Raw genomic sequence first — 25,003 nt, forward strand, 5'->3', positions numbered from 1 at the left:
GAGAGGCCGTCAGAGCCATACAATAGTGTCACTGCAGCGCTTTTCATAAATGGGTGTTTGGATGGTTTTAGAATCCAAACAGTCCGTTGTGAGTGAAATGGAGAGGCACAGGCACCCTGTAGAAGTTGGTGTTTCCCTCAGAGATTGGCTCCTGAGGAGCCTCTGGTGTCCCTGGTGTCCCTTTCCAAGGGATTTTGGTGTTGTCCCTCTCTCAGGAGCCCTCGGTGTCGGTGTTGTCGCTGCCAGAGGTGTTCTCCCAGTCCGCCTCATGGTGCCGGTCCTTGGGCGCCCTTCTCATTGCTCTTTTTCTGCAAGCAACACCAGATGTACAACTTTCAGAAGGTGTTTTCCGCAAACAACACCAGACATACAGCTTTCAGAAGGTGTTTTCTGCAAACAAGCCGTATTTCATGCTGTTACTATGTATCAGTCCCCTTTGTGGCTCATTTTAAGCCCTTCATGGATCAAGCTTGGGGGCAGGAAAGGGGAAATACAAATACAAATACATGGATATACAAATACAAATCATGGATATTTCCAGGTCAGCCCTGCTTACTGCAGCCCAGACCTTCGGTAACGCTCAAAGCAGTCCTTCATCCTCCTCCTCTCCTTTTCTGCCAGTTCCTCGTTGACCAAGCCACACTCCTTGAAAAGGAAAAAAAAAAAAAAAAAACTAAAAACATACGAATTTATTTTTGATCAGATCAGTGTTAACACCAGGTTGCTTCCTGCATCTGCAGAGTCAAGTACCAGCAGGTTCTTTACTGTGTGTGCAGGGTGGTAATGCTGCTGTTTCACACAGTTTTACTACATTTACTCCTCCAATATGTGTAATTCTGGGAGTCTGTTTTCTACAGCAACAGTAATTCTACAGTAATTACACTGGAAAACATCCCCACCCAGAGATGAAGGGCAGAAACTAATTATAAGTTTTTATACACAGATGGAGAAATGTCCACTGTAAATGTTTTGCTGTTCAGAGCTTGCCCTTTTTGGAGGGTGGATCTGCACAAAGTGCTCAGAGTTTGGAGAAGCAGGAGCTGCTAACATGCTTCTCCAAGCTGGTAAATCCATCATTAAGGAGAATATTAAAGATCACAAACCCCAGTCATAGAAAAGAAGAGCCCACAAAGATTCTCTTACACTTGGTGATTTTGGGGGGAGATGGCTCTCTTGAGGGCTGAGTTCCTGGTTTTGTACTTCCAGGCAATCTTCTGAAAGATAAAAAAATCACAGATTTAGTCAGAGTTGCCATTGCAAAGTAACTTCTCCCTCCAGTAGTTCTTCCAACTGAAGAGCTGTGATGTAACTGCACAGAGTCCCCAGCAGAACTGAAACCAAGCCCAAAGCACTCAGAGCTCCATCCTGTCATCAATCACAAGTCACTTCTCATTTTAACTGAGCCCTGAATCTTCCCCAGGATGGTGGGGTTCCCCACCTCCCTCAGAAAGAGACAGAGCTTTCCACTTCCAGCTTCAGCAGGAGCAAAACAAACCTTTGCCAAGCAGCTCCTCTGAGGCCACCACGAGAAATGTGTTAATCATTATTTTATCCATCATTTGTCCCTGCTCCCCAAGTTGTGAATATCATGGCACTTCACACCAGACCCTATTTTGGTGAAACTCCTGTAGTGACCAGGTGTTACAATAGATATTTTTGAACTGAGCAAGGTAGAATAATAATAAAAGCCTTTTTGGATCAGTGCTGTTTAGTTTTAGTGAAAATTCTCCCATCTCAATGAATGAAAAGATCATTTAGATCTTCCAGGAGAGCAAAACAGAATGGACCATCCTCTCCAGAGCTCTACTCAATGTTTTCCCCTTACTTTTATCTGTCTCTGTATCTTCATCCAGATGACTGTGAAGAACAAGCTGTGGGGCAGAAAACAGAGCAAGAACATCAGAACTGTTCCTAGATAAAGGAATATAAAACCCAGGACATGCTAGAACCAATCTCTCTCTCCCTGTTGGTGCCAGAAAACAGCGGACAGCCAGGAGTTACAGATTTGCTCATGGATTTCTCCTCCATGAATAGATCCAGCTCCCTTTGGCCTTATTTATACTTTTGGCCTCCAGACAATGTGACATTCACTCCCTCACTGAAGTTATGAACTAAGTGAAACTCTTTACTACAGGTGGCTCCAGGGTAAGACTTATTTTTGCCTGTTCTCACACAAGAGAGCCAATTAAAAAATAATTAAATTCCCTTGATTTGCTTAGACTCAACAAATCTTGCTGACTAATGCCATAACTGTGTCCTACACTTAGAACTTCAGGACACAGGGAGGTTCTGTCACTGTCCTGCTGCCTATGGACTGAAATGAGCCTGAGCCATTGAAAACTGCTGATACTTGGGGAGCTGAGCACAGGTGAGGAAAATGAAACCATCCCAGAGGAAAGGGAAAGGTAAACAAGGACCCCTACTCACTTCCTGGGAATCTCTGGAGGATAAGTCATCCAGGTCAGAGGTCTGAAACAAAACCAGTATAGATTGATCATTCCTCATGAGCAAGGAGGAGACTTAGAGCTCCACAAAACACACAACTCCTACACTCCTGTCTGGACACTCAAGAAAGTACACACAATGACATATTAATTAAAATATATCTAATTTAGCTCCAGAAAACTTAGCTCCCCATTTCATCCAAATGGCTCACAGCTAGTCTCTAAATAGAGCTACTCTTTGGTGGTTGAGGAACGCCTCACCACCTCTGGAAATGCTCCAAACACAAACACAGGTGGCCTGGGCTTGCATCTGTCCAGCTTTTCCATGCCTAAAACCAGGGTGGGGTGATAGAGACCATCACATCTTTCATTTCCTAAGCTCAGCATTTGCATGGCAATGGTTTTAACTAATTTTGGTGGTGGCTCAGGGAAGTGTTCACTGCCTGATGAGCTGGAGCTGCTCAGGCACAAGGCCTGGGAACAGCCACAGCCTGACCCCATCCTCAGCTTCCCAATGCATCCAGGGGAGGAGAGCTATACCAGAGTGGGCAGCTCCAGCTGCAGCCTTTTCAGCTTGGCCTCCGTGGCCAGGAGCTGGCTCTCCTTCTGGAAGAGCTGCAGCTGCATCTCGTCACACCTCTCGCCCAGCTCGCGGATCTGCTTGCGGTAGGCGTCTCTCTCCACCAGGTTCTTGCAGTACTGCATGTGGAACTGCTCCCGGGTCAGGAGAGCCTGTGCAGGGGGACATGGGGCAGTCACACAACAGCACACACAGGCTGGCATTTCTGCCCAAAAAGCAGTGAGGGATATTTTATCACCTGGTCTCTCTCCGAAGCCACTTCCTCCATCTGCTGCAGGACAGCATCAATCCGCTTTTTGTACATCTGGGAGTCCTTCCTCAGAGATGTGCACTGTAGCTCCAGCACCTCTTTTTCCTCTGCAAACTGCTGAGACAAGGTCAAAAGCGCCTGCCTGTGGGGAGAGCCTGAGCCAGACTGTCCCCACTCCTGCTCTGTGCCACAGATTGCTCTGGCCAGAGCTCCATGGGTGTCTGAGCTGTCAGCTGCCCCACACGGAGTGCTGAACTAACGGTACTATAGCAGGAGCAGCAGGGATTGCTCCTGAGCAGCTGCTCTGCTCCACAGGCAGGACACTGCAGGGGCTTCACCTGCCTGTGTGATCCAGAGCCCAGCAGGGACGGGAACAGCAGCACCTACTTTTTCCTGGAGCACCTTGGCCCGGCGCAGCTCCTTGCGCAGGCTGTAAATGGTGTTCACCAGCTCCCGGCGCTCTTCCACGGTCTGGCTGCAGTCATTCTCCAGAGTTTCCTTGGAGAGGCTCTTCTCCAAGTTCTGCTCCCTGGCAACCTGCAGGACAAAGGCAGAAGTGAGACAGGGCCACCATCTAACTCCATATCAATTCTCTCCTCTCAGGGCTCTTGGGCAACAGCTGATCCCCACAATCTTCACGGCAGCATTGCTGCCCTGGCTGCTACAAATAATCCCTTGAGTCGATACTCAACCACCCCACCAACCTGGAGAGTGTTTTCCAGCTCCTGGTTCTTGGCCAAGAGCAGCTCCTTCTCCTGCTGGATCTCCCACACCACCTCGTGGCTGGGGCGCTGCTCTATGGCGTGTTTCAGCTTCATGGTGTGCTTCCTCTCCAGCTTGCAGTCATCCTCAGCCTTCATGAGGCTGTGCTTCAGCTGATCGATCTACGAGAAGGTTCAGAGCTCAGCAGGAGAAAGGAGAGAGCTCTGGCCTGCAAAACCAGTTCTCTGTTCCCCAGCTGAATACAGAGCAAGTTTCTCCACAGCTGTTTTCCTCAAAGTTTTGTGCCCTGGGGCCAGAGTCCCGTGTGCTAACAGGTACATGTTTCTGTGCTGCCTTTGTGAGAGCAGCCTTGAGTGAGGGCAAGACTGGTCATCATTCACAGAACTTGTAAAAATTGTAAAATTCACGCCTACAGGGCTGAGCTGGGGACCACAAAGACACATTCTAGAAAAGATGCTCAGTGCTTCGTGCTGGACTGGAGCATCCTTGGCAAAGACGAGGTGCTCAGCCCAGGTGAGAGAGGGAAGCTGGAGGAGCTGTGCCTGACCTCTAGCAGCAGGTCCCTGTTCTTCATGAGGGCCGCGCTCTTCTCCTCGCTCTGCTTGGCGTAGCTCAGGGCCAGGCTGTAGTTCTCGTCCTTGCACTTGCGCAGCTCCTTGCTCAGGCTGTCCCTCTCCTCCTTCATCCTCTGGGCGCGCTCCTGGTGCTTGCGGAGCAGGCTGTCCCTGACCCACATCTCCCTGAGCGTGTCCTCCTTGGAGTGCAGCCACCCCGCCAGCTCCTGCGCCTTGCGCCGCTCCTCCTGCACCGCGCTCTGCAGCTTCACGATCTCGTTCATCAGCACCTGGCTCAGGCCAGACTCGCCAGCCGTGTCTGTGTGGGGGACAGGGTCACTCTCTGCTCTCCTGGCTGCTGCCAAGGCACACACAGAGCTCGGCTTCCCCTGCACGTCACTGCAGCCAACCCTGACGGTGTGTGAGCAAATTATCCCCGCTGTGCCTCTCTGCTCTGTGCCTTCCTGCACCACACAACAGGCAGAGGGAAGAATTCATCCTCCTGCTTCCTCCTCCCCCTCCCCAGTCCAGCCCATGACACCAGGGCTGTTCTTCCCAGAACCCTTCCAAAGCACACATGGAGCAAGGCAAGGAATGCTCTTGACTCTGCTCAGCAGCACCAAAGGAAAAGCTGTTGTTGGGAACACAAACATTACCTATAATCATGGAGAAAACCCTGCTGGGCTCTTTGCCAGTTATTTTTTTATACAGCTGGGGATAATAAAGCTCAAGACTCTCCATAAATGCCTCAAAGCCCTTGTGTCCTGTTCGCTGAAGAATGTCCAGGAGAACACCTAAAATCAACAGGATATTCTATTCAGTTATTTCTCTCTTCACCTGTCTTTAACATAAGAAAAAATGGCTTCACTTCCTCCACATACCAAAGTCCCTGGGATCCACTCACAGAATAAATTAGGTTGGAAAAGACCTCTGGGAACATGAAGTCTATGACTGAAACCCCTTGGCAACCAGACCATGGCACCAAGTGCCACATCCAGGCTTTGTTTAAACACCTCCAGGGTGGGTGACACCAGCACCTCCCTGGGCAGCCCCTCCAGTGTCCGAGTCCCCAGACAATCCCAAACCAATGGCCTGGAAACTCCCCAGGAGGATTGGAAGTGCTCCCACCTGCCTTCCGCTTGCGCATGACCAGGCTGGGGTCGTTGAGCACCTGCTCCTCATCGTCAGGGCTGAGCACTTTGCACTGCCGCAGGTACGGCGTGATCCGCGACGGCTCGATCACCGAGATCAGCTTCACACGGAAGTTCTCCAGGTTATTCCAGCAGATCTCATCATTATCCTCTTCCAGCATGTCAGCAGTGAGGGGAATCGGTGAGCAGCGTTGTCCTGTCTGGAAAAAACCACCAAAACCCAACCAAGCAGCCCCCGAGGCTCTCGGAGCAGTGTGGCAGTGGTGCTGAAACCAAGGACTTCAACACTGAGAATGCAGAAGTGTCCTCATGAGCTGTTGCCTCTGCTTTACGAGCAGCTCACTCTTCCTTCTCCACCTCCCAGCATGTGACATCCCGGTGTTCTGTCTGACCACACAGACACCAAATCTAACACCCACAGAGCTGTGAAATAAACTTTAATTCCCTGTTAATATCAGCCATTCTGTATCACCAACCTTCACCTCTGCAGTCACAAAAGCTTCCTTGATTCTCCTCCTGTGTCCTGGCTCTGAGGAAACCTGTCTGGGATGCAGCCTCCCTCTGTACTCTGACTAGAGAAAAGATAACTCCAGGAACAAAACTGGGTTGAGAAAAAAAGGGGAAACTACTCAGCTATACCCTGAGACAGGAAAGGGAAGGAAAAGAAAAAGAGAGATAAATAAGAAAAGCAGAAGCCAGAATGGGTGAGGGGGGAGGAGAAAGATGGTAGTGGCATTGTGAATCAGCAGCAACACATAAGCAGTGATTTTAGATTAATTCTGGTTTTGTTTTCTAATATGTCCCACTGAAGGACCTGCTGGGCTCCAGAAAGTTTCCTTGTGCAGTGGTCAGAAAGGCTAAAAAGAATGAAAGCCACAGCCATAGGTGTGTGCAGCTGATTGCAGGGGACAAAACAAGCCACAAAATAAGAAGGAAGAGGCTCTTGAAAGGCTTTCCAGCTGTTAACATCTTCTCCAGGAAAACAGGTGGCAGCAAGAACTCACCCTTCATTTAGACAGAAGTCTCTTCAGTTGAAAAGGGTGATTTCTATATTGCTGCCTCTAATTTTGGATAGCTTCCAGCATAATTATAACAAGAAAGGGGAAGGGAATCAAGTCCTGGCAGAACAAGGAGCATCACCCCTGATTCCCAAATGACAGCCTGTGGCCATGGCAGCAGTAAAGGAGCAGCCCAGCAAGCAGCTGGGTTATGTGATAATGCTGATAATTCCACTGTGATGATGCTGAGCATCACCAGAAGACCTGAGCCTGCCTCCCCCCTTCCCTCAGCCCTGGAGCTGAACTCAGAACTCACTCAGTGTTTTTTAAAAAAAGCCTGGAGAGCACACAGGCTCTGATGCCATGGCAGCATGACACATGTTCCCGTTAGCTTCCCACTCCCCTCTTTGTTCTGCTTTCTAAGTTTATGGAGAGTTTTTCCATCTTATCATCAGGAGTAGGGCAGAGATGCTCAGATTCTTCCAGCCTGTGTTTCTTATCATTAAATTAGCTTTACACTAAAAAAGATGCAGTACCTGTGTCAGCTGTGCCCTTGCTGGAGGTAATCAGTGTGTCTGTTAATTGACCAGTTTAGCCTGGGGATGAGTTATTCCAGTGACAAATCAATTTAATCCTGAAAAGGACAAAGCCAGCTGCTGCTTACGCATTTCCCCCACAAATAAATGACAAGGGCATCTTTTCAGCAGCATTTGCAAAGGCCAGCAATCATTTAGAGCACAGCTCACCTTTCCCACCAGTGCCTCACTGTAACAGCCTGGGCACAGCACCCACAACTCTGCCACAGCTGAATTTCCTGGAAAACTGCTATCTAGAGTGGCTTATGGAAAACAGAGCACACTGCAAGAGGAAAGCCTTCCACAATCATTCCTTGTGCTCCATAAAGTCTTGGCACCAAATTACAGCAACACTGGCACCCAGTGCCCCTCTGCCCCTCGTGGAAAAGCTCAAATCCCAACTCCCCACCAGACTCAGGGGAGTTCAGTCAGTGCACTGCAATGAAGCTTTCACAGCACTTTCCCTCTAGACTTTATCAGCTTTGCCTCAGCTAACCTTGCACCTCTCTGTGAGACAGAAATTGTTGGGTTATAAATGAAGAAACAAGTTTTTTTAAAGTGATTTGTGATGTCTGTACAGGGCAGGCTGTGGAAGAATCAAGGAAGAATCCTAATTCAATCCTGCAGTTTTAGGCACATGAATATTCATCTCCCCTATTTTCCCTGGTTTTCATGCAGCCTGAAAACTTCATTTTCTCATTAGCAATCACTCTCATACACACATTATTAAAAGCACTATTTACCAGGAAAAAAAAACCAGACAGAATACATCAGTAATTTTTAAGTGCGAAAAATAAAACATCTGTATTTCAACAAATACTTAAGAGTCATTTTGATACAAAATTAATCTGCTGCTTATTCCACAGTATTCAGTCAGTTACCAAGCAAAGCCACTGTCACAGCACTAAAAACCACCCAATTAACATATTCTGAACATGGATAAGCATTCACATAAACAACACAAGAAGGAAATAAATAACCACCACTGCTTGTTTCCCCACATTTCCTGCAATATTCCCCTTCAGAATCTATGGCAGGTGGGAGTTTGAAAGAGCAGGAGTCTGTGCCTGAAAGATTTCCCTCCAGCCAGTTTCCATCATTTTTAAACCTTGCCTACAGATGCAGATTTTGTTGAGGGATGGGAAAATCAATCCAGCATTTTCCTCTTCCCCAGGTCCATCCAGTCATCACTGGAAGTGGAAAAGGTGAACAGTGCAAAGATTATTCCATGACCCCTGTAACAAAGCACAAACAGCTCCTATCAGTCACACATTTTTACAGGGAACTTGCCCTTTTGCAGTTCCTAAAATGAATTTTCAAGGAAAAAAAAAATCTCCAACCAGTCTCATCTGACACCCATGTGAATCAAACACTGCTCATGTTCATTCCATCCAGTGCACCAAAAGCCTCAGCAGGTATCAGGACATCACCCATTTGTACCCTGCAGAAGGTAATCTGTTATAACTGCACAGAAATGAAGCCAAATGGGGGAAATAAACCCCAAACCCCACCAGGCTGCTCAAAAATGAAGTATAAAGGAAAAACTCCACTGTCAAGCCTGTAGAGTGCTACCAACTAGGTGCATACTAAGTAGGGTTCAGGGCATGAACTAAAAGGTTGCCAAATATTTGAATTTCATGAGTTTATATATAATTTTATTGTAGAGACATCAACTTTCCCTCTCCCCAAAATATTATCAGCCTTAGGCTGTGCTTGGTGGTGACTGCAGACCTCTGTGTCCTTGGGGAACAAGAGCAGAGATCATTTCAGTCCTTTCCTGGGGTCATGAGTCACTGTCTGAGCTGAACCACAGACAAACGTGGTTCAGCTTCTCAGCAAGATGTACAAACCACTGAGGAGCTACTGACACATCTCCTTCTCATGTCCTCCTCCTCTTCTTGAAGCGAGCACTTCTGCTCTGGGGAGCTCTGGCATCAGCCCCAGCAGTGCAGGAACCCAAGGCAGACTGAGCAGGGCTCTCCTCAGCCCCCATGTCCTGCAAGAGAAGCAGGAGATGATCAACACCACGAGAATTACAAACACCTTCCTGATTTAGGGAGCTCAGCAACATTTCTAAAACAATTTTTCATGATGCATGGGACAACATTCCATTGCCAGTGTCAGAGAAGGCACAAAACATCAGTTCACAGAGTGAAAACAAAGGCCTGACTTCAAAAAGGCAAGAGCAGATTATAAACAGAAAGGGGAAGGGAGCTTTGATACTTTTCTGGGAACTGTCATGGCAAGTGTAAGGTGCTACATAAACCATGGGATTTCACCCTCTCAGCTGAGCTGCCGAGCTTTTCCTTTCAGCAGCTGCAGAACTGTGTTTATTCAAAAAGACCAAATTTCTGCTACACTTAATAACAGTGGGGGCTTCCCCCTGGATTCCAGTGCAATGTTCATCTGGCAGTAATTTTCTGCTTTTTGCCCCTGGAATCTGTTTTACCTGATTTAGTAAATCAGCATCTTCATCTCCAGGCTCATCCCCAAGTCTCCAGTCCTCCTGTACTCCTGTTAATTCCTTCCCACAGCTCTCTTCCTTCAACACTTGGTTCTCACTCTCCAACTCCTCCTCATCACTCTCCTCAAGCTGATTCCCAGCTGACACAGTCGTTGTCACTCTGGGAGGAGACAGAGTTGCCAGGACAGCCGGGAGGGTGAAGGCTGCCAGGAATCTGGCTTTCAGCAGGAGGTAAGCAGGGTTATCACCCAGTTTCTGCTGCACCAGTTCTCCAATAGCATGGAAGAGATCCCCAGTGCCCCCATCCCCACTGGCCTCAGAGGCCAGCAGAGAGGCTGCCTGCACCTCCAGAGCTGCTTTCTGCAGCAGGAGCCTTGAGAGGGTTTTTATGCTGCAGAGGAAAGGGGGCAGATAAGGCAGCCTGGTCTGCAGTGGTGGCACCTGAACCCCTTGCTTCCCACTCAGCCACTCCTTCACCAGCCCCTGGTCCTCCAGGGAGATCAGGCTGAAGTCAAGGAGATTCTTCTGTGCATGGGAGGTGCTTGGCTGTGGGGGGACGTCAGTGCTTGGTGGTTTGGAGGCAATGGGTCTGTTCCTCAGGGCCTGGGCACCAGAGCAGGCAGAGCTCCCTGGGACACTGCTGTGAGGAGCTGCAGCTCCTGGCCAGTGCACAGCCCTTCTCCTGCTGCTGCCTGCCTTGGAGAATGATCTGTTTGGTGTGATGGAGCCACTGCTCCTTCCTAAGCTGGTGAGACTGGGCACGGGCTGGCAGTCAGAGCCCTGAGTGCTGGCAGGGGGCTGTGGCTGGGGCAGCAGCATGGCCCACAGGGCTGGGCTGGCAGCTGGAGCTGCACAGGAGTCTGGAGCCATGGAGGAGCCATCTGGACACGCAGGGGTTACAGCAGAAACGCTGTCTGTGGTGCATCCAGCACTCACTGGGGCCACAGGTAAGAGATGTGTGCACTGGCCAGCTGCCTTTCCCAAAGGAACTCCTGCCAGCTGGGAACTTGGTCCTTTTGTCTCTGCACTGCTGGGGTGAGGTGGATTTGCTTCAGCTGGTACAGGAGTCCCTCCCAAAGCAGAGACACTGCCATTGGAAGTCACAGCTGTCTGAGCCTGGCTTCCCCCAGGAGCAGCTGGCATTCCCTGGGGAACACCCAGCACAGTCTGCACAGTGCTGGGGAGCAGACCCTGGGGGGTCACAACCCACTTGAAGGGCAGGATGCTGCTGGGAATCACAGGAGAAGCAGCTTGTGGAGTGACCAGAGCAGGCAGCAGGCTGACTGGCCTCTGCTGTGGCCTGTTCCTCTCCAGCTCACTGGTGACTGGTGTGGAAAGGGACAATTTACTGGTGCCAGACTCCAGGCCAAGAGCCACCACTGTGATCTGGTGAGGCACAAAAGCCTGGTTGTGCAGCACTGCTGAAGCTGAGCTGCTGGCTGTGCCCTGACCATTGCACCCTCCCTGGTCTGGGGCCTTCTCTGCTGCAGCTGGGCTCACAGCTGGAGAAACCCTTCCCTCAGGGCTGCTTCCCAGAGCTTCCTTTTTGTGAAGTTCCTTACTTGACTGTAGATCTGTGCCCTGTGAGCAGCCAGGGCTCTCCCCAGTTTCTGGCACTGCAGAGGAATGGTTTTGAGGCACAGGAGCAGAACCTGCAGCAGAAGTCCTTGTGGGCACTGCTGAACCCTGTACTTGGCTGTCTGTCCCAGCAGCAGCTGCAGGTGAGCTCCCTGCAGGTGCACAGGGAATGATTTGCTGTGCTGGGTGCTGGATGATCAAAGGCCCTGAAACCAGCACCTGTGGGGCAACCAGCACTGTCCTCTGCAGGGCTGCCGTGGCCTGGAGCCTCCTCCAACGCTTCTCCTGCAGCAGTTCTGAGACAGTTTTCACCCTGTGCCTTTGGCCCAGGGCTGGGGGAGCTCCCAGCACAGCCGGGGCCCAGCTCTCCAAGGCTCCAGTGGGGCTGGCCCGTGCTCTCAGGGCAGATCTCCTGACAGCACTCTTGGGGATGCCCTGTTGGGAATTCCTCTGAGAACAAGCCTGGGATGAGTTGCCTGCAGAGGATAAAATGACAATGAATGAACAGCATTTCTAAAAGCCATTTCTCATTAAACATCAAGGAATGTGGCAGAATTCCTGTTTGTGAGAATTCCTACAACATTACAGTCCTGATTTAATCAAGCCACATCCCAACAACTGAACAAGGGGTAACTGCCCCCCAGAAATCAGAGATGGGCCAGGAATGCACCCTAACACCCCACTGAACTGGTCCAGAGCCAATGGTTCCCCAGCCCTCCAGGGTTTTTTCCAGTCCTTACCAAAGGGGAACATGCTTAAAGATCCAAGATCTAGCAAAAATGAGCATGACAATGCAGGCTTGTCCCCCAAAGCTCTCCTTCAGTTAAACTTGTTATTAATGTAACAGTGATGAATTATGGGAAAGTTCTTGCACATCACAAAAATAAATGTTCTGGTAGATACCTGAAGAAGTCTCTGTATTTTGGGAAGCCTGTAAAAAAAAGTATATTAAATTATACTTCTGATAGATTTAAAGATGATTAAAACAGCACAGATGTGAATCAAACCCACATCTGCCACCTCCTGAACAAATAGAGCCAGCATTTGATTCTGCCTCTGAACCAAAACTGCTAACACACATACAAACTGTGTGGCCACACAATTAAAGTGCTTATTTTAGTCAAGATTTCATTGGGGAAAGCTTAAAAACCACAATACCTGCTGAGGGCTCTTTGCATTAGCCTTAAGCAGCTCCAAGTGCCTCAGGTTCCTCTCCTTAATAATCCTCATACAGCCCTTGGTATCAATCTGGAGGAGCTGCAAGGTGAGAGCTTCATTAACATTCAAATGAGAACAAAAATGTACTGCTGGGGTCAGTGACAAAGCAAGACAGATGGGACATGCTCCACATGCAAGATTCTGGGGATATTTTACACTTGCAGAAAAAGCCCTGGCAGGACCAGACTTTGGATGCAGGACTTATTTAAGAAACTTCATGTGCAAACCATGAGGGCAGATTAGTCCAAAAATTAGATTATTTGTTTAAGAAGCAAAGATAAACCTCAAAGATAAACCTATTTAAGCTTCAAATACTGAAAAATAAAGACTCCCTCTGTTTGAAAGCAGGTAAAGCTATTAAGACAGTAAAACTTACCTGAATGAGCAGTGCAAACAGGGGAGTGCTGCTGAGACTCACTGACTTAACCTTGTCATGAATAGCAGCAGCTGGGAAGAAATCCAACAACAAAATCAGCTGGGAAATCACTCAGAAGACATCAGAAAATAGGGACAGAGGTAGGATGGGCCCCCAGTACCTTTTGTGTGGTAGAAACCCATCGTGCCAGCCCTCAGGCTGCGGGGCAGCAGCACATTGCCCATCCACGGGGTCACTGCCATCAGCAGCTTCCTGTCCAGGTTCAGCCTCCTCCAGTGCTCCCTGTTCCAGCGCCAGGCTCTCCTGGGCAGCTCCTGGGCATCCTGGCCCGCAGCTGCACCCACTCCAGGGGGCATGGCCAAAAGCCTGGCAGGTCTCAGCATCTTTAATTGCCATGCATGAAAAATACACAATTAAGAGTTCCCGTTAGGAAGGTTCTGCCATTAGTCCCAGGGCAAACAATTCACAGGGCAGTCAGGACAAAAAACTGTGAGCTTTTCCTCTTGGAATTACAGTGCAATATCTGTGATTATATAAAAATTATTTCCTACTAAGCACAGCCTGGAAGTGCTCAGGTCACAAGAGCAGACAAGACACAAGAGGCACTCACCAGTTTCCTCTGGAAGCTCGTGTTGTTCCTCAGTATTGTCCTCACCTCCTCCAGGCTAACCCGCAGCACGTGTTTCCCACATTGGGAAGCCTAAAGATGAAAGAACACAAGAAAGTACAGAAGGGAAAGTCAAAGGAAATTATTGGCACTGCACAGCAGGTACAAGTTCTCAACATTGCTGCTGTTGAAGGTATCTTACTAAATGAAATCAACTCTGGAGACCTTCCCTTTTAATCCGTGTGCATCATCACAACATCATTTCTGTGAAATGCCTATTTCACAGAAGCTTTTGTGTGAGGGATCTACCAAAAACCCAAAAACCAGAATTTACTGGGTAATTATCTTCACGTTTTTTGACTTTACACCACAAGGGAATGAACAGCAAGATGTTATCTGCTCATCACATCCTGCCCTTACTGCAGCAGCTGCACGTCCCTTCCAACTTCTGATCCAAGCCCCCATCCCAGCTCACCTTGGCCATCACTTCTGCTGGATTCCTCACCAGCACATCTGTGGAGCAGGCATTTGCAATGCCCATGAGCACAGTGTTCAGCTCAGATGATTTATCAGCAGCTCTGTCTCCATCACACCCTGCCCTTGGAACGTCACTGCAGCTGCTCCCTGTGCCAGCCCTGGCAGCAGAGAGGAGGGATTGGATCTGGTTTCTCTCTCTGCTTGTCTCCTGTTTGTCTGTCCCTGTTGGTATCCACAGGTCAATGCTGGGCACTGCAAACTTCTCCTTTCTTGTGGTCACGTTCTCCTCCTCTGAGCTGTGCTCCAGCTCCAGCTCCTCCTCACTGCTGCTCTCTGAGGGGCTGGAGCTCTCCTCAGCGTGGCGCCGTTTGGTTGCCCCAGATCTTTTCCTCTTGATCAAAACAAGCACACACAAGTTTTAGTCAGTGTTCACCCCTGGCTTGCAACTCTCTCAAATCAGGAAATTTCCTTTTCCAAAGGAAACAAAACCATCTTTAATATGGTTTTAAGCAGCCAGAATTTCTTGAGTGCCTGGGATCAAAACTGGCAAGTTATGAGGTACAGACATGAAAACCTACATATATCCCATTCTTACAGGCATTTCAAGGCAGGGAGGAATTCTGGATAATACATAAATATACAGCAAATTAACTTCAGCCCTTCAGAACAAACACTGCTTTACCCACCGAAAAGTTAAACTGTGAAATCCACAAAAAAAACCCCTTGATTGTGTGAAATCAATGTCAATTTTTTTATTGATTTCACTTTTAGGATTCCACTTTTAGTTTAGAGAAACTTAATTGAAGAGATGGGGCTGTGACAGCAGGACTCCCACAATACCTTAGAGCCAATCATGACTGTCCACTTGCTCTGGCACTGGGCACCAGTCCGATGGGGCAGCTCTGAGGCTATTTTACTCCAGCGACCTGAAAAGGAGGCAGAGGATGCAGAACATTTTATTTGTGCCACAAACTGAGCAACAGGCCTTTCAATGCAGCCATTACACACTTTTATACATTTCTCTGAATAAGAGACAGAGCTACTGCATGAGTGGATCTCATACCCACAGCACACAATAGAGAGAAGTTGCAATCATCAGTACAAAGCAGAGCCTGCAGGGCTTACAATGAAAGAAGAGAAAACCTCAATGACACCTCTAAAGATTAAGCCACAGAAACACCTACCCAGGCCATGCTTTTGAACCAGTTCAATCAGCTGCTCCTCTTCCTCCAAGCTCCACTTGCCTTTCTTTACATCCCAGTGCAATACTTTTAAATACCTTGCAAATGAAAACATTACAGTCAGGATCATTCAATCCTGCTTGCAAAAATCAGACTTTCCCTGCCCTCCAAGGCTGAACAAACCCAGCATTTCCCTTGTTTAGGGAAAATGTTCCCTGGCCTGAACTCACCGGTCCCGGCACTGGGCGTCGCTCCTGCCCGGCACTTCCCTCCGGATTTTGTACCAGTCCTTCTCCTTGTACTTCTTAACTGCAGCCATCAGCATCTGTGTGCAGGCAGAGCAAGAGCTGAAATCCTCACCAGGATCAACCCTAACAGGCCTGAGACAGCAGCAGTTCTGTTTGTTTCCTGTGCAAATCTCTGGACAAAACTGTTTAGGAGCTTCTAAGCGCTCCTGAGCTGTGGAGTGCCCACCTTGGTCTGGTTCACACTCCTCAAACTCAGATTTACAGCCATGCCACACCTCAGCACTCCAACATTCCCACCCTGCAATTCCAGGCCCAGAGAATGTTGCTTACAGCATCTTCCTCTGGTGTCCAGGGTCCCTTCTTCAAGCTGGGGTCCACACTCTTTGTCCAGCGGTAAATCAGCTGAGCAGAATCTCTTCCTTCCATGTAATATGCAACTGGAAATTAAAAGGTTTATTTAAATCTGTTGTAATTAATGCTTCTTCCTTTATCTGGACAACAGTTGCAAGTAGTGATTGCCATAAGCAGCACTTTAATCTCTTAAGAAATGGTGCTCTGCCAGTTTCAGCCAAATTTCCAGTATGGATAAAGGTTCCAAGAGATATGAAGTTCTTGCTGATATAATGAAACAGGAAAGGCAGAGATCACCAAGGAAAAGAGAATGGGAGAATGAAGGGTTTGTCACTTGTGGGCCACTTACTTTTCTTGTATGGGATATGGCTTCCCACTCTCATCTCCTGAACAAGCTCTAAAAGCATCTGATCCTCCTCCTTGGTCCATTCTTTCCTTTTTAAATCTTTGTTATAGAGTTGGTATTTCTGCAAGCACTGGAAAGGTGTCCTGTTTGTCTTAACACAGGGAAAACAGAGAGAAACAAGCAATTAGTTATTTATGAGAACAAAAAGCAAGAGGGAAAAGCTAAAGCACCAATCCTTTTTGGTACTGTTCTTGGACACTCATCACAAAGCATTAATTAACACTGAATTAGTATTAACATTGTTTTTTAAATCTGACAAGAGGCAAAGTAAAGCCAGAGTGAACCCAGTAGCCAGCTCAGACCTTACCCCCAGCTCCTGGGCAATGCTCTGCCAGTCCAGGCAGTTGTGCTCAGCAGCAATCTGCTTCAGCCTGTCCAGCTCCTCCTCAGTCCACTCCTCTTTGTTGATGCTTGGATGTTCCCAGTTTTGCCAAAACTTCCTCAGTTCCTCTGAGCTGCGTTGTCCATCAAACTAAAAACCAACAAAAATATGTTTAGTCTCATAGCTGGGATTAAGACACCTGGACAAAAGGAAAATCAGTATTTTGCATTCCAAGTATTTCTTACTGCCAAGTTTTCCAGAATTAAATCACCAAATTTAACAAGTTGAGATCATTTAACAGTCAGCTTGGAGAAATGCAAGATGGAAACACTGGATGCAAACCAGATCAGGGATTCTCAAGAGGAAGGACCCAGATATCAGAAGCAATAAAGCAGCTGAGCCCCCAACTCACATGGATGTTTGAAATCTTGTCCCAGTCATGCTCATCAAATCTGTTTCCTATTAAGTCACTTTCTGGGAGTTGGCTACAGGAGAAGGTACAAAAAGGAAGAAAAAATCTTATTAAATGGTGAATGAAACACTTTGTCTTCTTGATCCTGCCTCATCGCTTTCCTCCCACCTGTTCCTGACTTCCACAAAAACAGAATACTCAGGTTAGCAGGAGAAACAATTAATGCCATATCCAAACATGTTGCTTGATACTAGTTCATGAGAAAAAGTTCAAAACTATGGAAAAATCAGAGCTCTGCTCCTTTGTTGCTGAACAACAATTTAAAGCAGCACCTCTACACTGGGTGCAGGCACTTTGTGTATCAAGACCCAAACACATTTCTTAGTAAAGAACAGTGGAGATGAGAGAGCTGCAGAGCCACAACAGCACCTGATTTTTTACAACCCAACACCAATGAGCATCCAGAAGTAGAAGGAGGGAACTTTGAGAGCTAAACTCTAAGACATTTCATTTTTCACCAAGAACATAGAAAGACTTCTTACTTAATTGCCTCTATTTCTTGCTCCAAGTCTTTGATTTGCTTTTCCAAGGTCTCTTTTTCCGTTTCAGTCTTGATTTTCTCCAGTTTCTGATTCCAATAACTCAACCTGTTCAAAGACATTTTTATCACTACTTAAGAGGACAGATGGGAATGGGGTCAATGGCATCAGAAGATGTACAGCAGAGACACCTTCCCCATCAGTTCCATTCCTCCCTTCAGGTTTATTTCCACACCAAACTGTTCTCCCAGGGTTTCCCACAAGGCACACTCATTGCCATATTTCGGCCCCTTCAATGCAAACCTTGACCCACAGCAGATTTCAGATAAATCATTTTGGTGTTTACACAGAGAACCAATGGTTGCTGCAACAGCCACACAGACTGTGCCAGTTCCAGCACAGAAATCCACATCTTTATGTCTCACATCACAATTTCAGCTTCAAGCCCTACAAAGTATTTTAAGTTACACCACAGTGCCAATAGGAAGAATAGATGGTAAAATCCCACAAACACAAGCAATTAACACAGGAAATTGCTGGAGGAAGGGGAAATCTGCACATGTCCCTTCTCCTTTGCCCTGCAGTGTTCTGAGCAGGAGCAGAGGGGATTTGGGGCAGAACTCACTTGAGCAGCTTTGGCTGGAGCAGGTGCTGCAGGCGGTCGCTCACCACGGATTTCTGCAGCAGAGTCTTCTCTACAGCTTTCCCTAAAGCAGACAGAGAGCAGCCAGAATCAGTGCAGAACACTGCCAGGAGACACCCAGTGCTCCAGGGAATTCCTGCAGCTCTGCAGTGAGAGCTCCCTGCACAAATCACCCACGTGGTGCCAGACCTGGGCCAGGCACAGCCTCTGGCTCGGTGTTACTGGGACCCCCAAAGGGACCCCAAGAAAGGAATCACTCTGTGAGCATCAGGAGGTGCAGGTGTCCCCTGAACTGCCCTCATCTGGGCACCCTGCAGCACCTTACTTGCTTTAGGAGTGCTCACAGGAGCTGATCAGCACAACAAATGGAAAAGGAGTCATTAATGACTCACTGAAATAATTTACAGAGTACCCCACTCCCTTCTAACAACTTTTTGTGAGTCAGGCAGAGGTGTTGATGTTTAACTGCAAACAGGAACACACAAACAATATGAATATATACATTTGTTACATAAATATAAACATATTACAGCTCTTCTAGAGCACTGAACAGCAGCCAGACTTACTTACACTTGGATGAATGCAGCTGTTCAAAGGATTTGATGCCCTGAGCTGCCTTCTCCTTGGCCTCTTCATTGGGAGGAGGGCCCTGAGGAGGATTAGAAGGGTTAGATACACTCAGAGTCAGACAAAATGACTGTTTCTTCTTAAAACTCCAGCATGAACTGCTACAACAATAACTGGAAACTCAGACTTGTGCAAACTGTCACACTCACACTGCTTAGTTACCTTTGCAGAGGTTTCATTTAATTAAACAGAAATATTACCAGTAATTGCTTGAATATCTTAACATATGGATGATGATAGCTGACACCTTGGCTACCATAAAAAGCCAAGATCTCCTTTTGCTGATGGCCTTTTAAAAACACATGAAAATGTACTACTGATTGTTCCAGGAAATATAAAAAAATACAGAAAATCTCAGGAACTGAGCAGTTTCACAGACAAACAGATCAGATTTCAGTGAGGGTTTTAAAGAGCAGCATGGAATTGGGTCATGGAAATGAAGACAATAAAGTTAAGTTAAACCCAAGAACATTCAAGATTCAAGCCCCTGGGGGCTGCAATTCCACTCCTCAGACCTCACAGGGCTGAACAAACATTTCCAGAGGAGGGAGAGTGACAAGTGAGAGGGGAAAGGTTTCAGGCTGAGGAGTGACAGTCAGTCACACACCTGAAATGAGAACAGCTCAAACACATTCCAGTGCACAACCATCACTGAACACACACCAGTCTGCAAGCTGCTTTTATTTACTTACAATTCCTGTTGTTTTATCCTTAAAGTATGGCTTCATAAAATGACCCAAAAACACATTTGCTGGGAGATTTCTGCCATCTCCTGCCTTGGTTGTTTTTGAACCATCACGTTCATCCATGATTTCCTTCTGCAACACAAGAATGAATTGAACAGCATCAGTGTCTCCCCCAAAGTGCTGATTTCAGAGAGCTGAGCCCTCACAAACACCCCAGGGCTCAAACCAGCAGCACCAGATTCAAAATCACTGCAGGAGTCAAAGGCAGCATTTGGAACTTCCTCAGTTTGCACTGTGCAGATGATTACAAGCTTAATAAAATACTAACTTGCCCCAGCATGCTAAAATATAACATGTAAAATACCCATTTTTTAATTGTAAGAAAGCATGGAATCATCAGTTAAATAAACCACCTCAGCCCTGGGCTTGAGGGGAAGGAAGGAAGGCAAATGGGAACCCAGAAAAGCACAGGAATGAGCATTTCCCTGCTGCTGTGCTCACCTGCTGTGCTCTGTTCTGTGCAATGAGCAGCTCCACCTCCTCAATCTTTTCCTTGATAACATCCTGGTACACATGGTTCATCTGCAGGCAGGTTTCTGGATCCTGGGGCAGGCTTTCAATATCATCATCATCATCATCACTGCTGTCTTCTTCCACTTCCACTTCCTGGAGGCAGAGAAGGCATTTAGGGAGAGAAGACACAAAAGCAGGTCTGTAACAAGCAGTGCTGTAACTCAGCCCTTCCTCAGTGCTGTGTGCCCACACCTGAGGGGTTTGCAGGGAGGCCTCTGAGCCTGGATAACAAATCCTGGGCAGGAATACCCAAATCCAGGTTTTACTGAGCACAAGGCACTGCCTGGATTTCCCCGGAGCAGGGTGAGGTTTCCCTTCAAAACTGGAAATACATACTTAAAGAAAAAACAATTACCATTTCAGCACAAGAATCTTCATCATCATCATCTTCATCATCACCATCTGTTAGACAAACAAAACACAAAAATGCTGACTGCAGTGGGATAAAAGAAAAGTTTTAAACCCAAATCTTTGCAATTAAAACACAGAGGAAAAAACAGCAGAGAGAGCTCAGACATGACCATCAGTGGGTTTGGCTACTGACAACGCTGTGGTGTAAAAAGTGTGTTGTTATCACAGAATCACAGAAGTTCAAGACTGGAAGAGACCTATAAGATCATCAAGTCCAGTCGATGTTCTAACTGTTCAACTAGATCATGGCAGCAAGTGCCACAAGTTATAGTCTATTTATGGGGTTTTTTTGTTTGTTGTTGTTCTGGAGAAGCTAAAAACACAGCTCGGTAAGCACAGCAAAGCTGAACGGTGGCGCTGCACATGAGAGGCACCGGGTGAGAGCCCAGGGACAGCTCCGAGGCAAGAGAGCGCAGCCTTAGTACCGGCAGCGCTCGGCAGGACCGGGGGTGGCACAGGAGTCCCGGAGCCGCAGCACCGGGGGTGGTACAGGAGTCCCGGAGCCGCAGCACCGGGGGTGGTACAGGCTGCGGGCGAGGTCCCGGAGCCGCAGGAGCCGCAGGACCGGGGGTGCAGCCGCTCGGGCACCGACCGCTCGGGCTCTGCACAGCGAGCTGGGCACGCCGGGCACGCCGCGGCTCACAACGTTATGTGAGGCCGCCTGGGCCCCGCCGTTTCACCGCCGCCGGTTCTGGCTGCAGAGGGAACGCGCAAAGCGGCGGGGAGCGCCCCGAACCCCCGGAGCCGTACCGGAGCTGAGGGCGGTGTCGCACAGGGCCAGCTGGATGCCGGTCCCGCCGGGCTGCAGGCTGCGCTCCAGCTGCTCGATCTCGCGGCGGATCCTCTCCCGCTCCGCATCCAGCTCCAGGCCCTGAGGGGAGCGCAGGGGCCCGGCCGGGCCCGGCCCGCGGGACATGGCGGCAGCGCCGCTCCCGGCCCGCCCCCCGCTCCGCCAATCGCTACTGCGAGCGCGGGTCAGCTGACCCGGCACGTGACGGGGCGCAGCCAATCGGGGCGGGGATTGGCGCACGTGCACGGCCGGGGGGCGGTCCCGGGACCCGCAGAGATCGGCCCGGGACGGGACCGGGACACGGCCTTCAAATGGTACCGGGACATGGCCATCAATGGCACCGGGACACCGCGGCACGGCCTTTAATAACACCGGGACACGGCCTTCAAATGGTACCGGGACACGGCCTTCAAATGGTACCGGGACGTGGCCATCAATGGCACCGGGACACCGCGGCACGGCCTTTAATAACACCGGGACACGCCCTTTAATGGTACCGGGACATGGCCATCAATGGCACGGCCTTTAATGGTACCGGGACATGGCCTTTAATGACACCGGGACACCGCGGCACGGCCTTCAATGGCACCGAGACACGGCCTTTAATGACACCGGGACACTGCGGCACGGCCTTCAATGGTACCGGGACACGGCCTTCAGCGGTACCGGGACATGGTCTTCAATAGCACAGGGACACCGCTACACAGCCTTCAATAGCACCGGGACACGGCCATCAATGGCACCGGACACCGGGCTTTCGCCCTCCGAGCACCGAAGGGCAGCGAGAGCCGCAGCCAAAGCCGCCCGGGGATTTGCGGGAGCTGCTCCCTTCCCGGTTCAGGGATCTCTTAAGAGGGGATGGAGATGCCAGGTCTGCAGTTTGACACATCAAAATGAGGCCAAGTATTAAAAAAATCATTTTTTAGTAATGGTTTCCGTATGAAAACAAAGTGCTCCGTGCTGTGTGAGTCACTCAGTGTCCATCCTCTGACACCTCCGAGATTCTGTCTATGGATTTCAGGAGATCAGCCACGAGCTGCAGGGATTCTGCTCCAGACAGCAGCTGCCTGAGGGGGAGAGATGCAGGGTTACATGTGGGGGACAGGCAACCAGGCAGCTTTGGGGGAGTTTCCCCACATTCTGTGATTTATCAGGCAGCATTTTATCAGGACTGGAAACTCCCACTTCCCACTTAAGTTTACACTTGGAGGAAACACATCGTGGGTAAGAACACAGAGCAGCTCCTGCGGCACAGAACACAAACCCCTGAATTTGAACCCAAAAAACCCCTGAGGAGGTTTATCTGTGTGTCGGTGGGGCTGTCCCAGCGCAGCTGACCTGATGGATGCCCTGGAGCTGGCTGTCACCCGCAGCAGCTGCTGCAGCGCCGCCTCCGCGTTCTGCTTGGCCGCGGCCAACCCCGCCCGCAGCTCCTCCTGCTCCAGCCGGGAATTGCTCAGCTCCGCCTGCGTGAGGCAGAATCCGTGAGGAACAAGCCCGGAACCGCGGCAGATACTCTGCAGCTAATGGTGCATTCCCACAGCAGCTGATGGGCTGGGATGTAATCATTGACTGACACGAGGGAATACAATAAATAATGCAATAAACAATGCAATAAACAGTGCAATAAACAGGGCTGGAGTCCAGCGCCAGCTGCCTGCAGGGAGTGTCTGCCCAGAATCATCAGGGTTGGAAAGAGCTCTGGATGTGTCCAGCTCTAGCCCTGCCAAGGCAGTGTCACCTGGAGCAGGTGGCAGGAACATTTCCAGGTGGGTTTGGATGTCTCCAGAGAAGGAGACTCCCCAAATTCCCTGGGCAGTTTGCTCCAGGGCTCTGCCACCCTCCATGGAAGGAAATTCTTCCTCATTTCAGTTTCTGGCCATTGCTCCTCACCACTGCACCATCCAGGCCCTCCCAGCCCCTGCCAGGACACAACTCCCAAGCCTAAAAACACACCCAGCATTTTCCTCAGAGCCTGCAAAATCCTTTGCACTGGCTCAGCTCTGAGAGGTGTCCCTGCAGCCCCAGCAGTGCTGCTGTGTACCTGCAGCTGTGCATTCTCCTGCCTCAGTTTGGCAGCACTGTTCTCAGCCTTGGCAGCCCTTTTCTGCAACAGAACAGAGATTATTGAAATAATAACAACAACAACAACAACAACAATAATAATAGTAATAATAATAATAATAATGCCCTAATACTATTGTATATTATTATATATAATAAAATATAATGCTGTTATATATAATAAATTATTATATGATTATGCTAATAATAATAATCAAAATTATTATTAAAATTAATATTAAATAACAGTAAAGATATATTATTATTATTAATAATAATAATAATAAAATAGTAATAATAATAATAATAATAATAATAATAATAATAATAATAATAATAATAGTAACCCTGGCAGCTTGAGCCACAGGGGAATGAGTGATTCCAGCACAGAACTTGGAGGGATAGGTTTGTGTTACACCACACTGTGTTCTGAATGTTTTAGGATGTAGGAACAGCTCCCTCCTCACTGCTCCTTTCTGGGATCTGCAGAACCTCCCCACCCTCACAGGGCAGAATTTCTTCCTGACTTCTGAGCTCAGCCTGAAGCCAACACTTACAGTCATCAGCTGCAGATTCTGCTCCACGTGCTGCACCATTGCTTCCAAATCCTGTGCTTCCTTCTCTTCTTTGATTTTGTTTTCCTCTAGCTTCTTCTCAAGCTTCCTCATCCTTAAAAAAATAAGAGGTGGCACAGTAAGCACTTGTATCATTAAATACTTGAGGAGGGAAATTCTGGGAAGGGATCAAGAATCTCATGGTTTTGTGGAAAATGATTTCTTCTCACATACTTGTCTGCTTGAGTTTCAGACAGAATCTGAAGCTTCTTGATCTTGCTTCTCAAGAAAGCATTCTCTTCTTTTAGCTAAAAAAAAAAAAAAATCTTATTAGGACTGAGGTGCATTTTCACAACAAAACAATCCAAGATCAATAGCAGAATGTTCAGCTTTAATACTGGAAATCCCTGTGCTTTCTAATACATTCAAGCTGAATTTTACCTTCAGTTTACCCATCAGGAAACCACTGCGGGGCACAGGAACGTGGCACTGAACCACAGTGTAAAGGTGACTAATTAATGTCCCGATCCTAAATGACCACGGCCCCGAGGGGCAGGAGCACGAGGAAATCCCCCGGGTCATGTGCGGGGCAGCAGGACAGGGAAAGAGCCGGCCCTGGCCCTGCTGAGCGCGCATTTGCAGAGCTCATTCCGTTCCCCAGCGGCTCTCGGTGGGGCAGGCGGTGCCAGGCCGGGCTCGGGGCCGCTCTCCCGGAGCGGTACCGGGGTCGGGCGGCGCTCACCTGTTCGTAGCTCGGCTGCCCGGGGGGAACCCGGCCCGGCCCCGGCGCGGCTCCGGCGCTGCCCAGGTGTTCCTGCTCCACGGCCAGCGGGCGGTAGCTCTCGCTCCATTCCTCCTCCTCCTCGTCCTCCTGCTCGTCCCCCGACTCTGCGGGCACTGCGGGCAGCGGGGGCACAGCCCAAGCCGCCTGCGGAGGGGACAGCGGGCTGAGGTGGGCGGCGTGACGGGGCGGATCCCGGCCGCGCTGCCGCGCACGGCCTTACCTGCGTGTCAGCGCCCGCGCCGTCCCCGCCGCGGGCCTTGGAGCGGACGAACTCGCGGAAGGAGAAGGGGTTGGGCTCGGCCGGGGTCCCCGGCAGCGGCTCCGCCACCGGCAGCGCCGGCGCCGCCATGGCCGCCTGAGGGCGGGGCGGGGCCTCCCACTGGGAGCGGACCAATGAGCGCGCGGGCTCCGCCGCCG

At 49.1% G+C, this 25,003-nt stretch overlaps 3 protein-coding genes across 3 annotated transcripts; all 3 read right to left on the bottom strand.

Moving 5' to 3' along the window:
- Positions 1-39: 39 nt before the first annotated feature.
- CARD9 (caspase recruitment domain family member 9) lies at positions 40-6,311 on the bottom strand. Its single transcript, XM_058818402.1, has 13 exons — positions 6,179-6,311; positions 5,680-5,902; positions 5,208-5,345; positions 4,545-4,870; positions 3,967-4,158; positions 3,662-3,784; positions 3,263-3,388; positions 2,985-3,176; positions 2,428-2,469; positions 1,826-1,871; positions 1,144-1,214; positions 569-645; positions 40-308 (listed from the first exon to the last, which is right to left on the bottom strand). The coding sequence occupies exons 2-13, from the start codon at positions 5,861-5,863 to the stop codon at positions 212-214; spliced, it is 1,614 nt and encodes a 537-aa protein (XP_058674385.1). The 5' UTR covers positions 5,864-5,902; positions 6,179-6,311; the 3' UTR covers positions 40-211.
- A 1,755-nt stretch (positions 6,312-8,066) lies between these two features.
- On the bottom strand, positions 8,067-21,332 carry SNAPC4 (small nuclear RNA activating complex polypeptide 4). Its single transcript, XM_058818260.1, has 23 exons — positions 21,145-21,332; positions 20,339-20,385; positions 19,912-20,076; positions 19,417-19,542; positions 18,668-18,746; positions 18,080-18,161; positions 17,458-17,562; positions 16,916-16,988; positions 16,489-16,653; positions 16,125-16,272; positions 15,755-15,861; positions 15,407-15,501; positions 15,180-15,274; positions 14,836-14,921; positions 13,994-14,386; positions 13,522-13,611; positions 13,072-13,294; positions 12,912-12,982; positions 12,476-12,574; positions 12,221-12,248; positions 9,725-11,793; positions 9,144-9,271; positions 8,067-8,510 (listed from the first exon to the last, which is right to left on the bottom strand). Exons 1-22 carry the CDS (start codon positions 21,308-21,310, stop codon positions 9,155-9,157), a joined length of 4,629 nt encoding a protein of 1,542 aa, XP_058674243.1. The 5' UTR covers positions 21,311-21,332; the 3' UTR covers positions 8,067-8,510; positions 9,144-9,154.
- Positions 21,333-22,115: 783 nt separating this feature from the next.
- On the bottom strand, positions 22,116-24,952 carry ENTR1 (endosome associated trafficking regulator 1). Its single transcript, XM_058818435.1, has 7 exons — positions 24,807-24,952; positions 24,545-24,730; positions 24,037-24,110; positions 23,806-23,917; positions 23,229-23,291; positions 22,523-22,650; positions 22,116-22,251 (listed from the first exon to the last, which is right to left on the bottom strand). Exons 1-7 carry the CDS (start codon positions 24,933-24,935, stop codon positions 22,158-22,160), a joined length of 786 nt encoding a protein of 261 aa, XP_058674418.1. The 5' UTR covers positions 24,936-24,952; the 3' UTR covers positions 22,116-22,157.
- Positions 24,953-25,003: the final 51 nt, after the last annotated feature.

This window comes from Ammospiza caudacuta, chromosome 21, assembly GCF_027887145.1.
Source record: "Ammospiza caudacuta isolate bAmmCau1 chromosome 21, bAmmCau1.pri, whole genome shotgun sequence".
NCBI classification, from domain to species: domain Eukaryota; kingdom Metazoa; phylum Chordata; class Aves; order Passeriformes; family Passerellidae; genus Ammospiza; species Ammospiza caudacuta.

What these genes read in the sequence shown, in the direction of transcription:
- CARD9 (XM_058818402.1), bottom strand. Translation starts at nt 5,863, where the DNA reads ATGCTGGAAGAGGATAATGATGAGATCTGCTGGAATAACCTGGAGAAC. An exon ending in CCAAGGTGCTCCAGGAAAAA is followed by an intron (nt 3,389 to 3,661) that starts GTAGGTGCTGCT and finishes TTGTCTCAGCAG; the next exon opens with TTTGCAGAGGAAAAAGAGGT. An exon ending in TGCTTTGAGCGTTACCGAAG is followed by an intron (nt 309 to 568) that starts GTCTGGGCTGCA and finishes TGTTGCTTGCAG; the next exon opens with AAAAAGAGCAATGAGAAGGG.
- SNAPC4 (XM_058818260.1), bottom strand. Translation starts at nt 21,310, where the DNA reads ATGTCCCGCGGGCCGGGCCCGGCCGGGCCCCTGCGCTCCCCTCAGGGC. An exon ending in GGTTCAAAAGCATGGCCTGG is followed by an intron (nt 14,922 to 15,179) that starts GTAGGTGTTTCT and finishes CCTCCTTTTCAG; the next exon opens with GTCGCTGGAGTAAAATAGCC. An exon ending in ATGCAAAGAGCCCTCAGCAG is followed by an intron (nt 12,249 to 12,475) that starts GTATTGTGGTTT and finishes TTTTTTTTACAG; the next exon opens with GCTTCCCAAAATACAGAGAC.
- ENTR1 (XM_058818435.1), bottom strand. Translation starts at nt 24,935, where the DNA reads ATGGCGGCGCCGGCGCTGCCGGTGGCGGAGCCGCTGCCGGGGACCCCG. An exon ending in AGAATCTGCAGCTGATGACT is followed by an intron (nt 23,292 to 23,805) that starts GTAAGTGTTGGC and finishes GTTCTGTTGCAG; the next exon opens with AAAAGGGCTGCCAAGGCTGA. An exon ending in AGGAGAATGCACAGCTGCAG is followed by an intron (nt 22,651 to 23,228) that starts GTACACAGCAGC and finishes TGCCTCACGCAG; the next exon opens with GCGGAGCTGAGCAATTCCCG.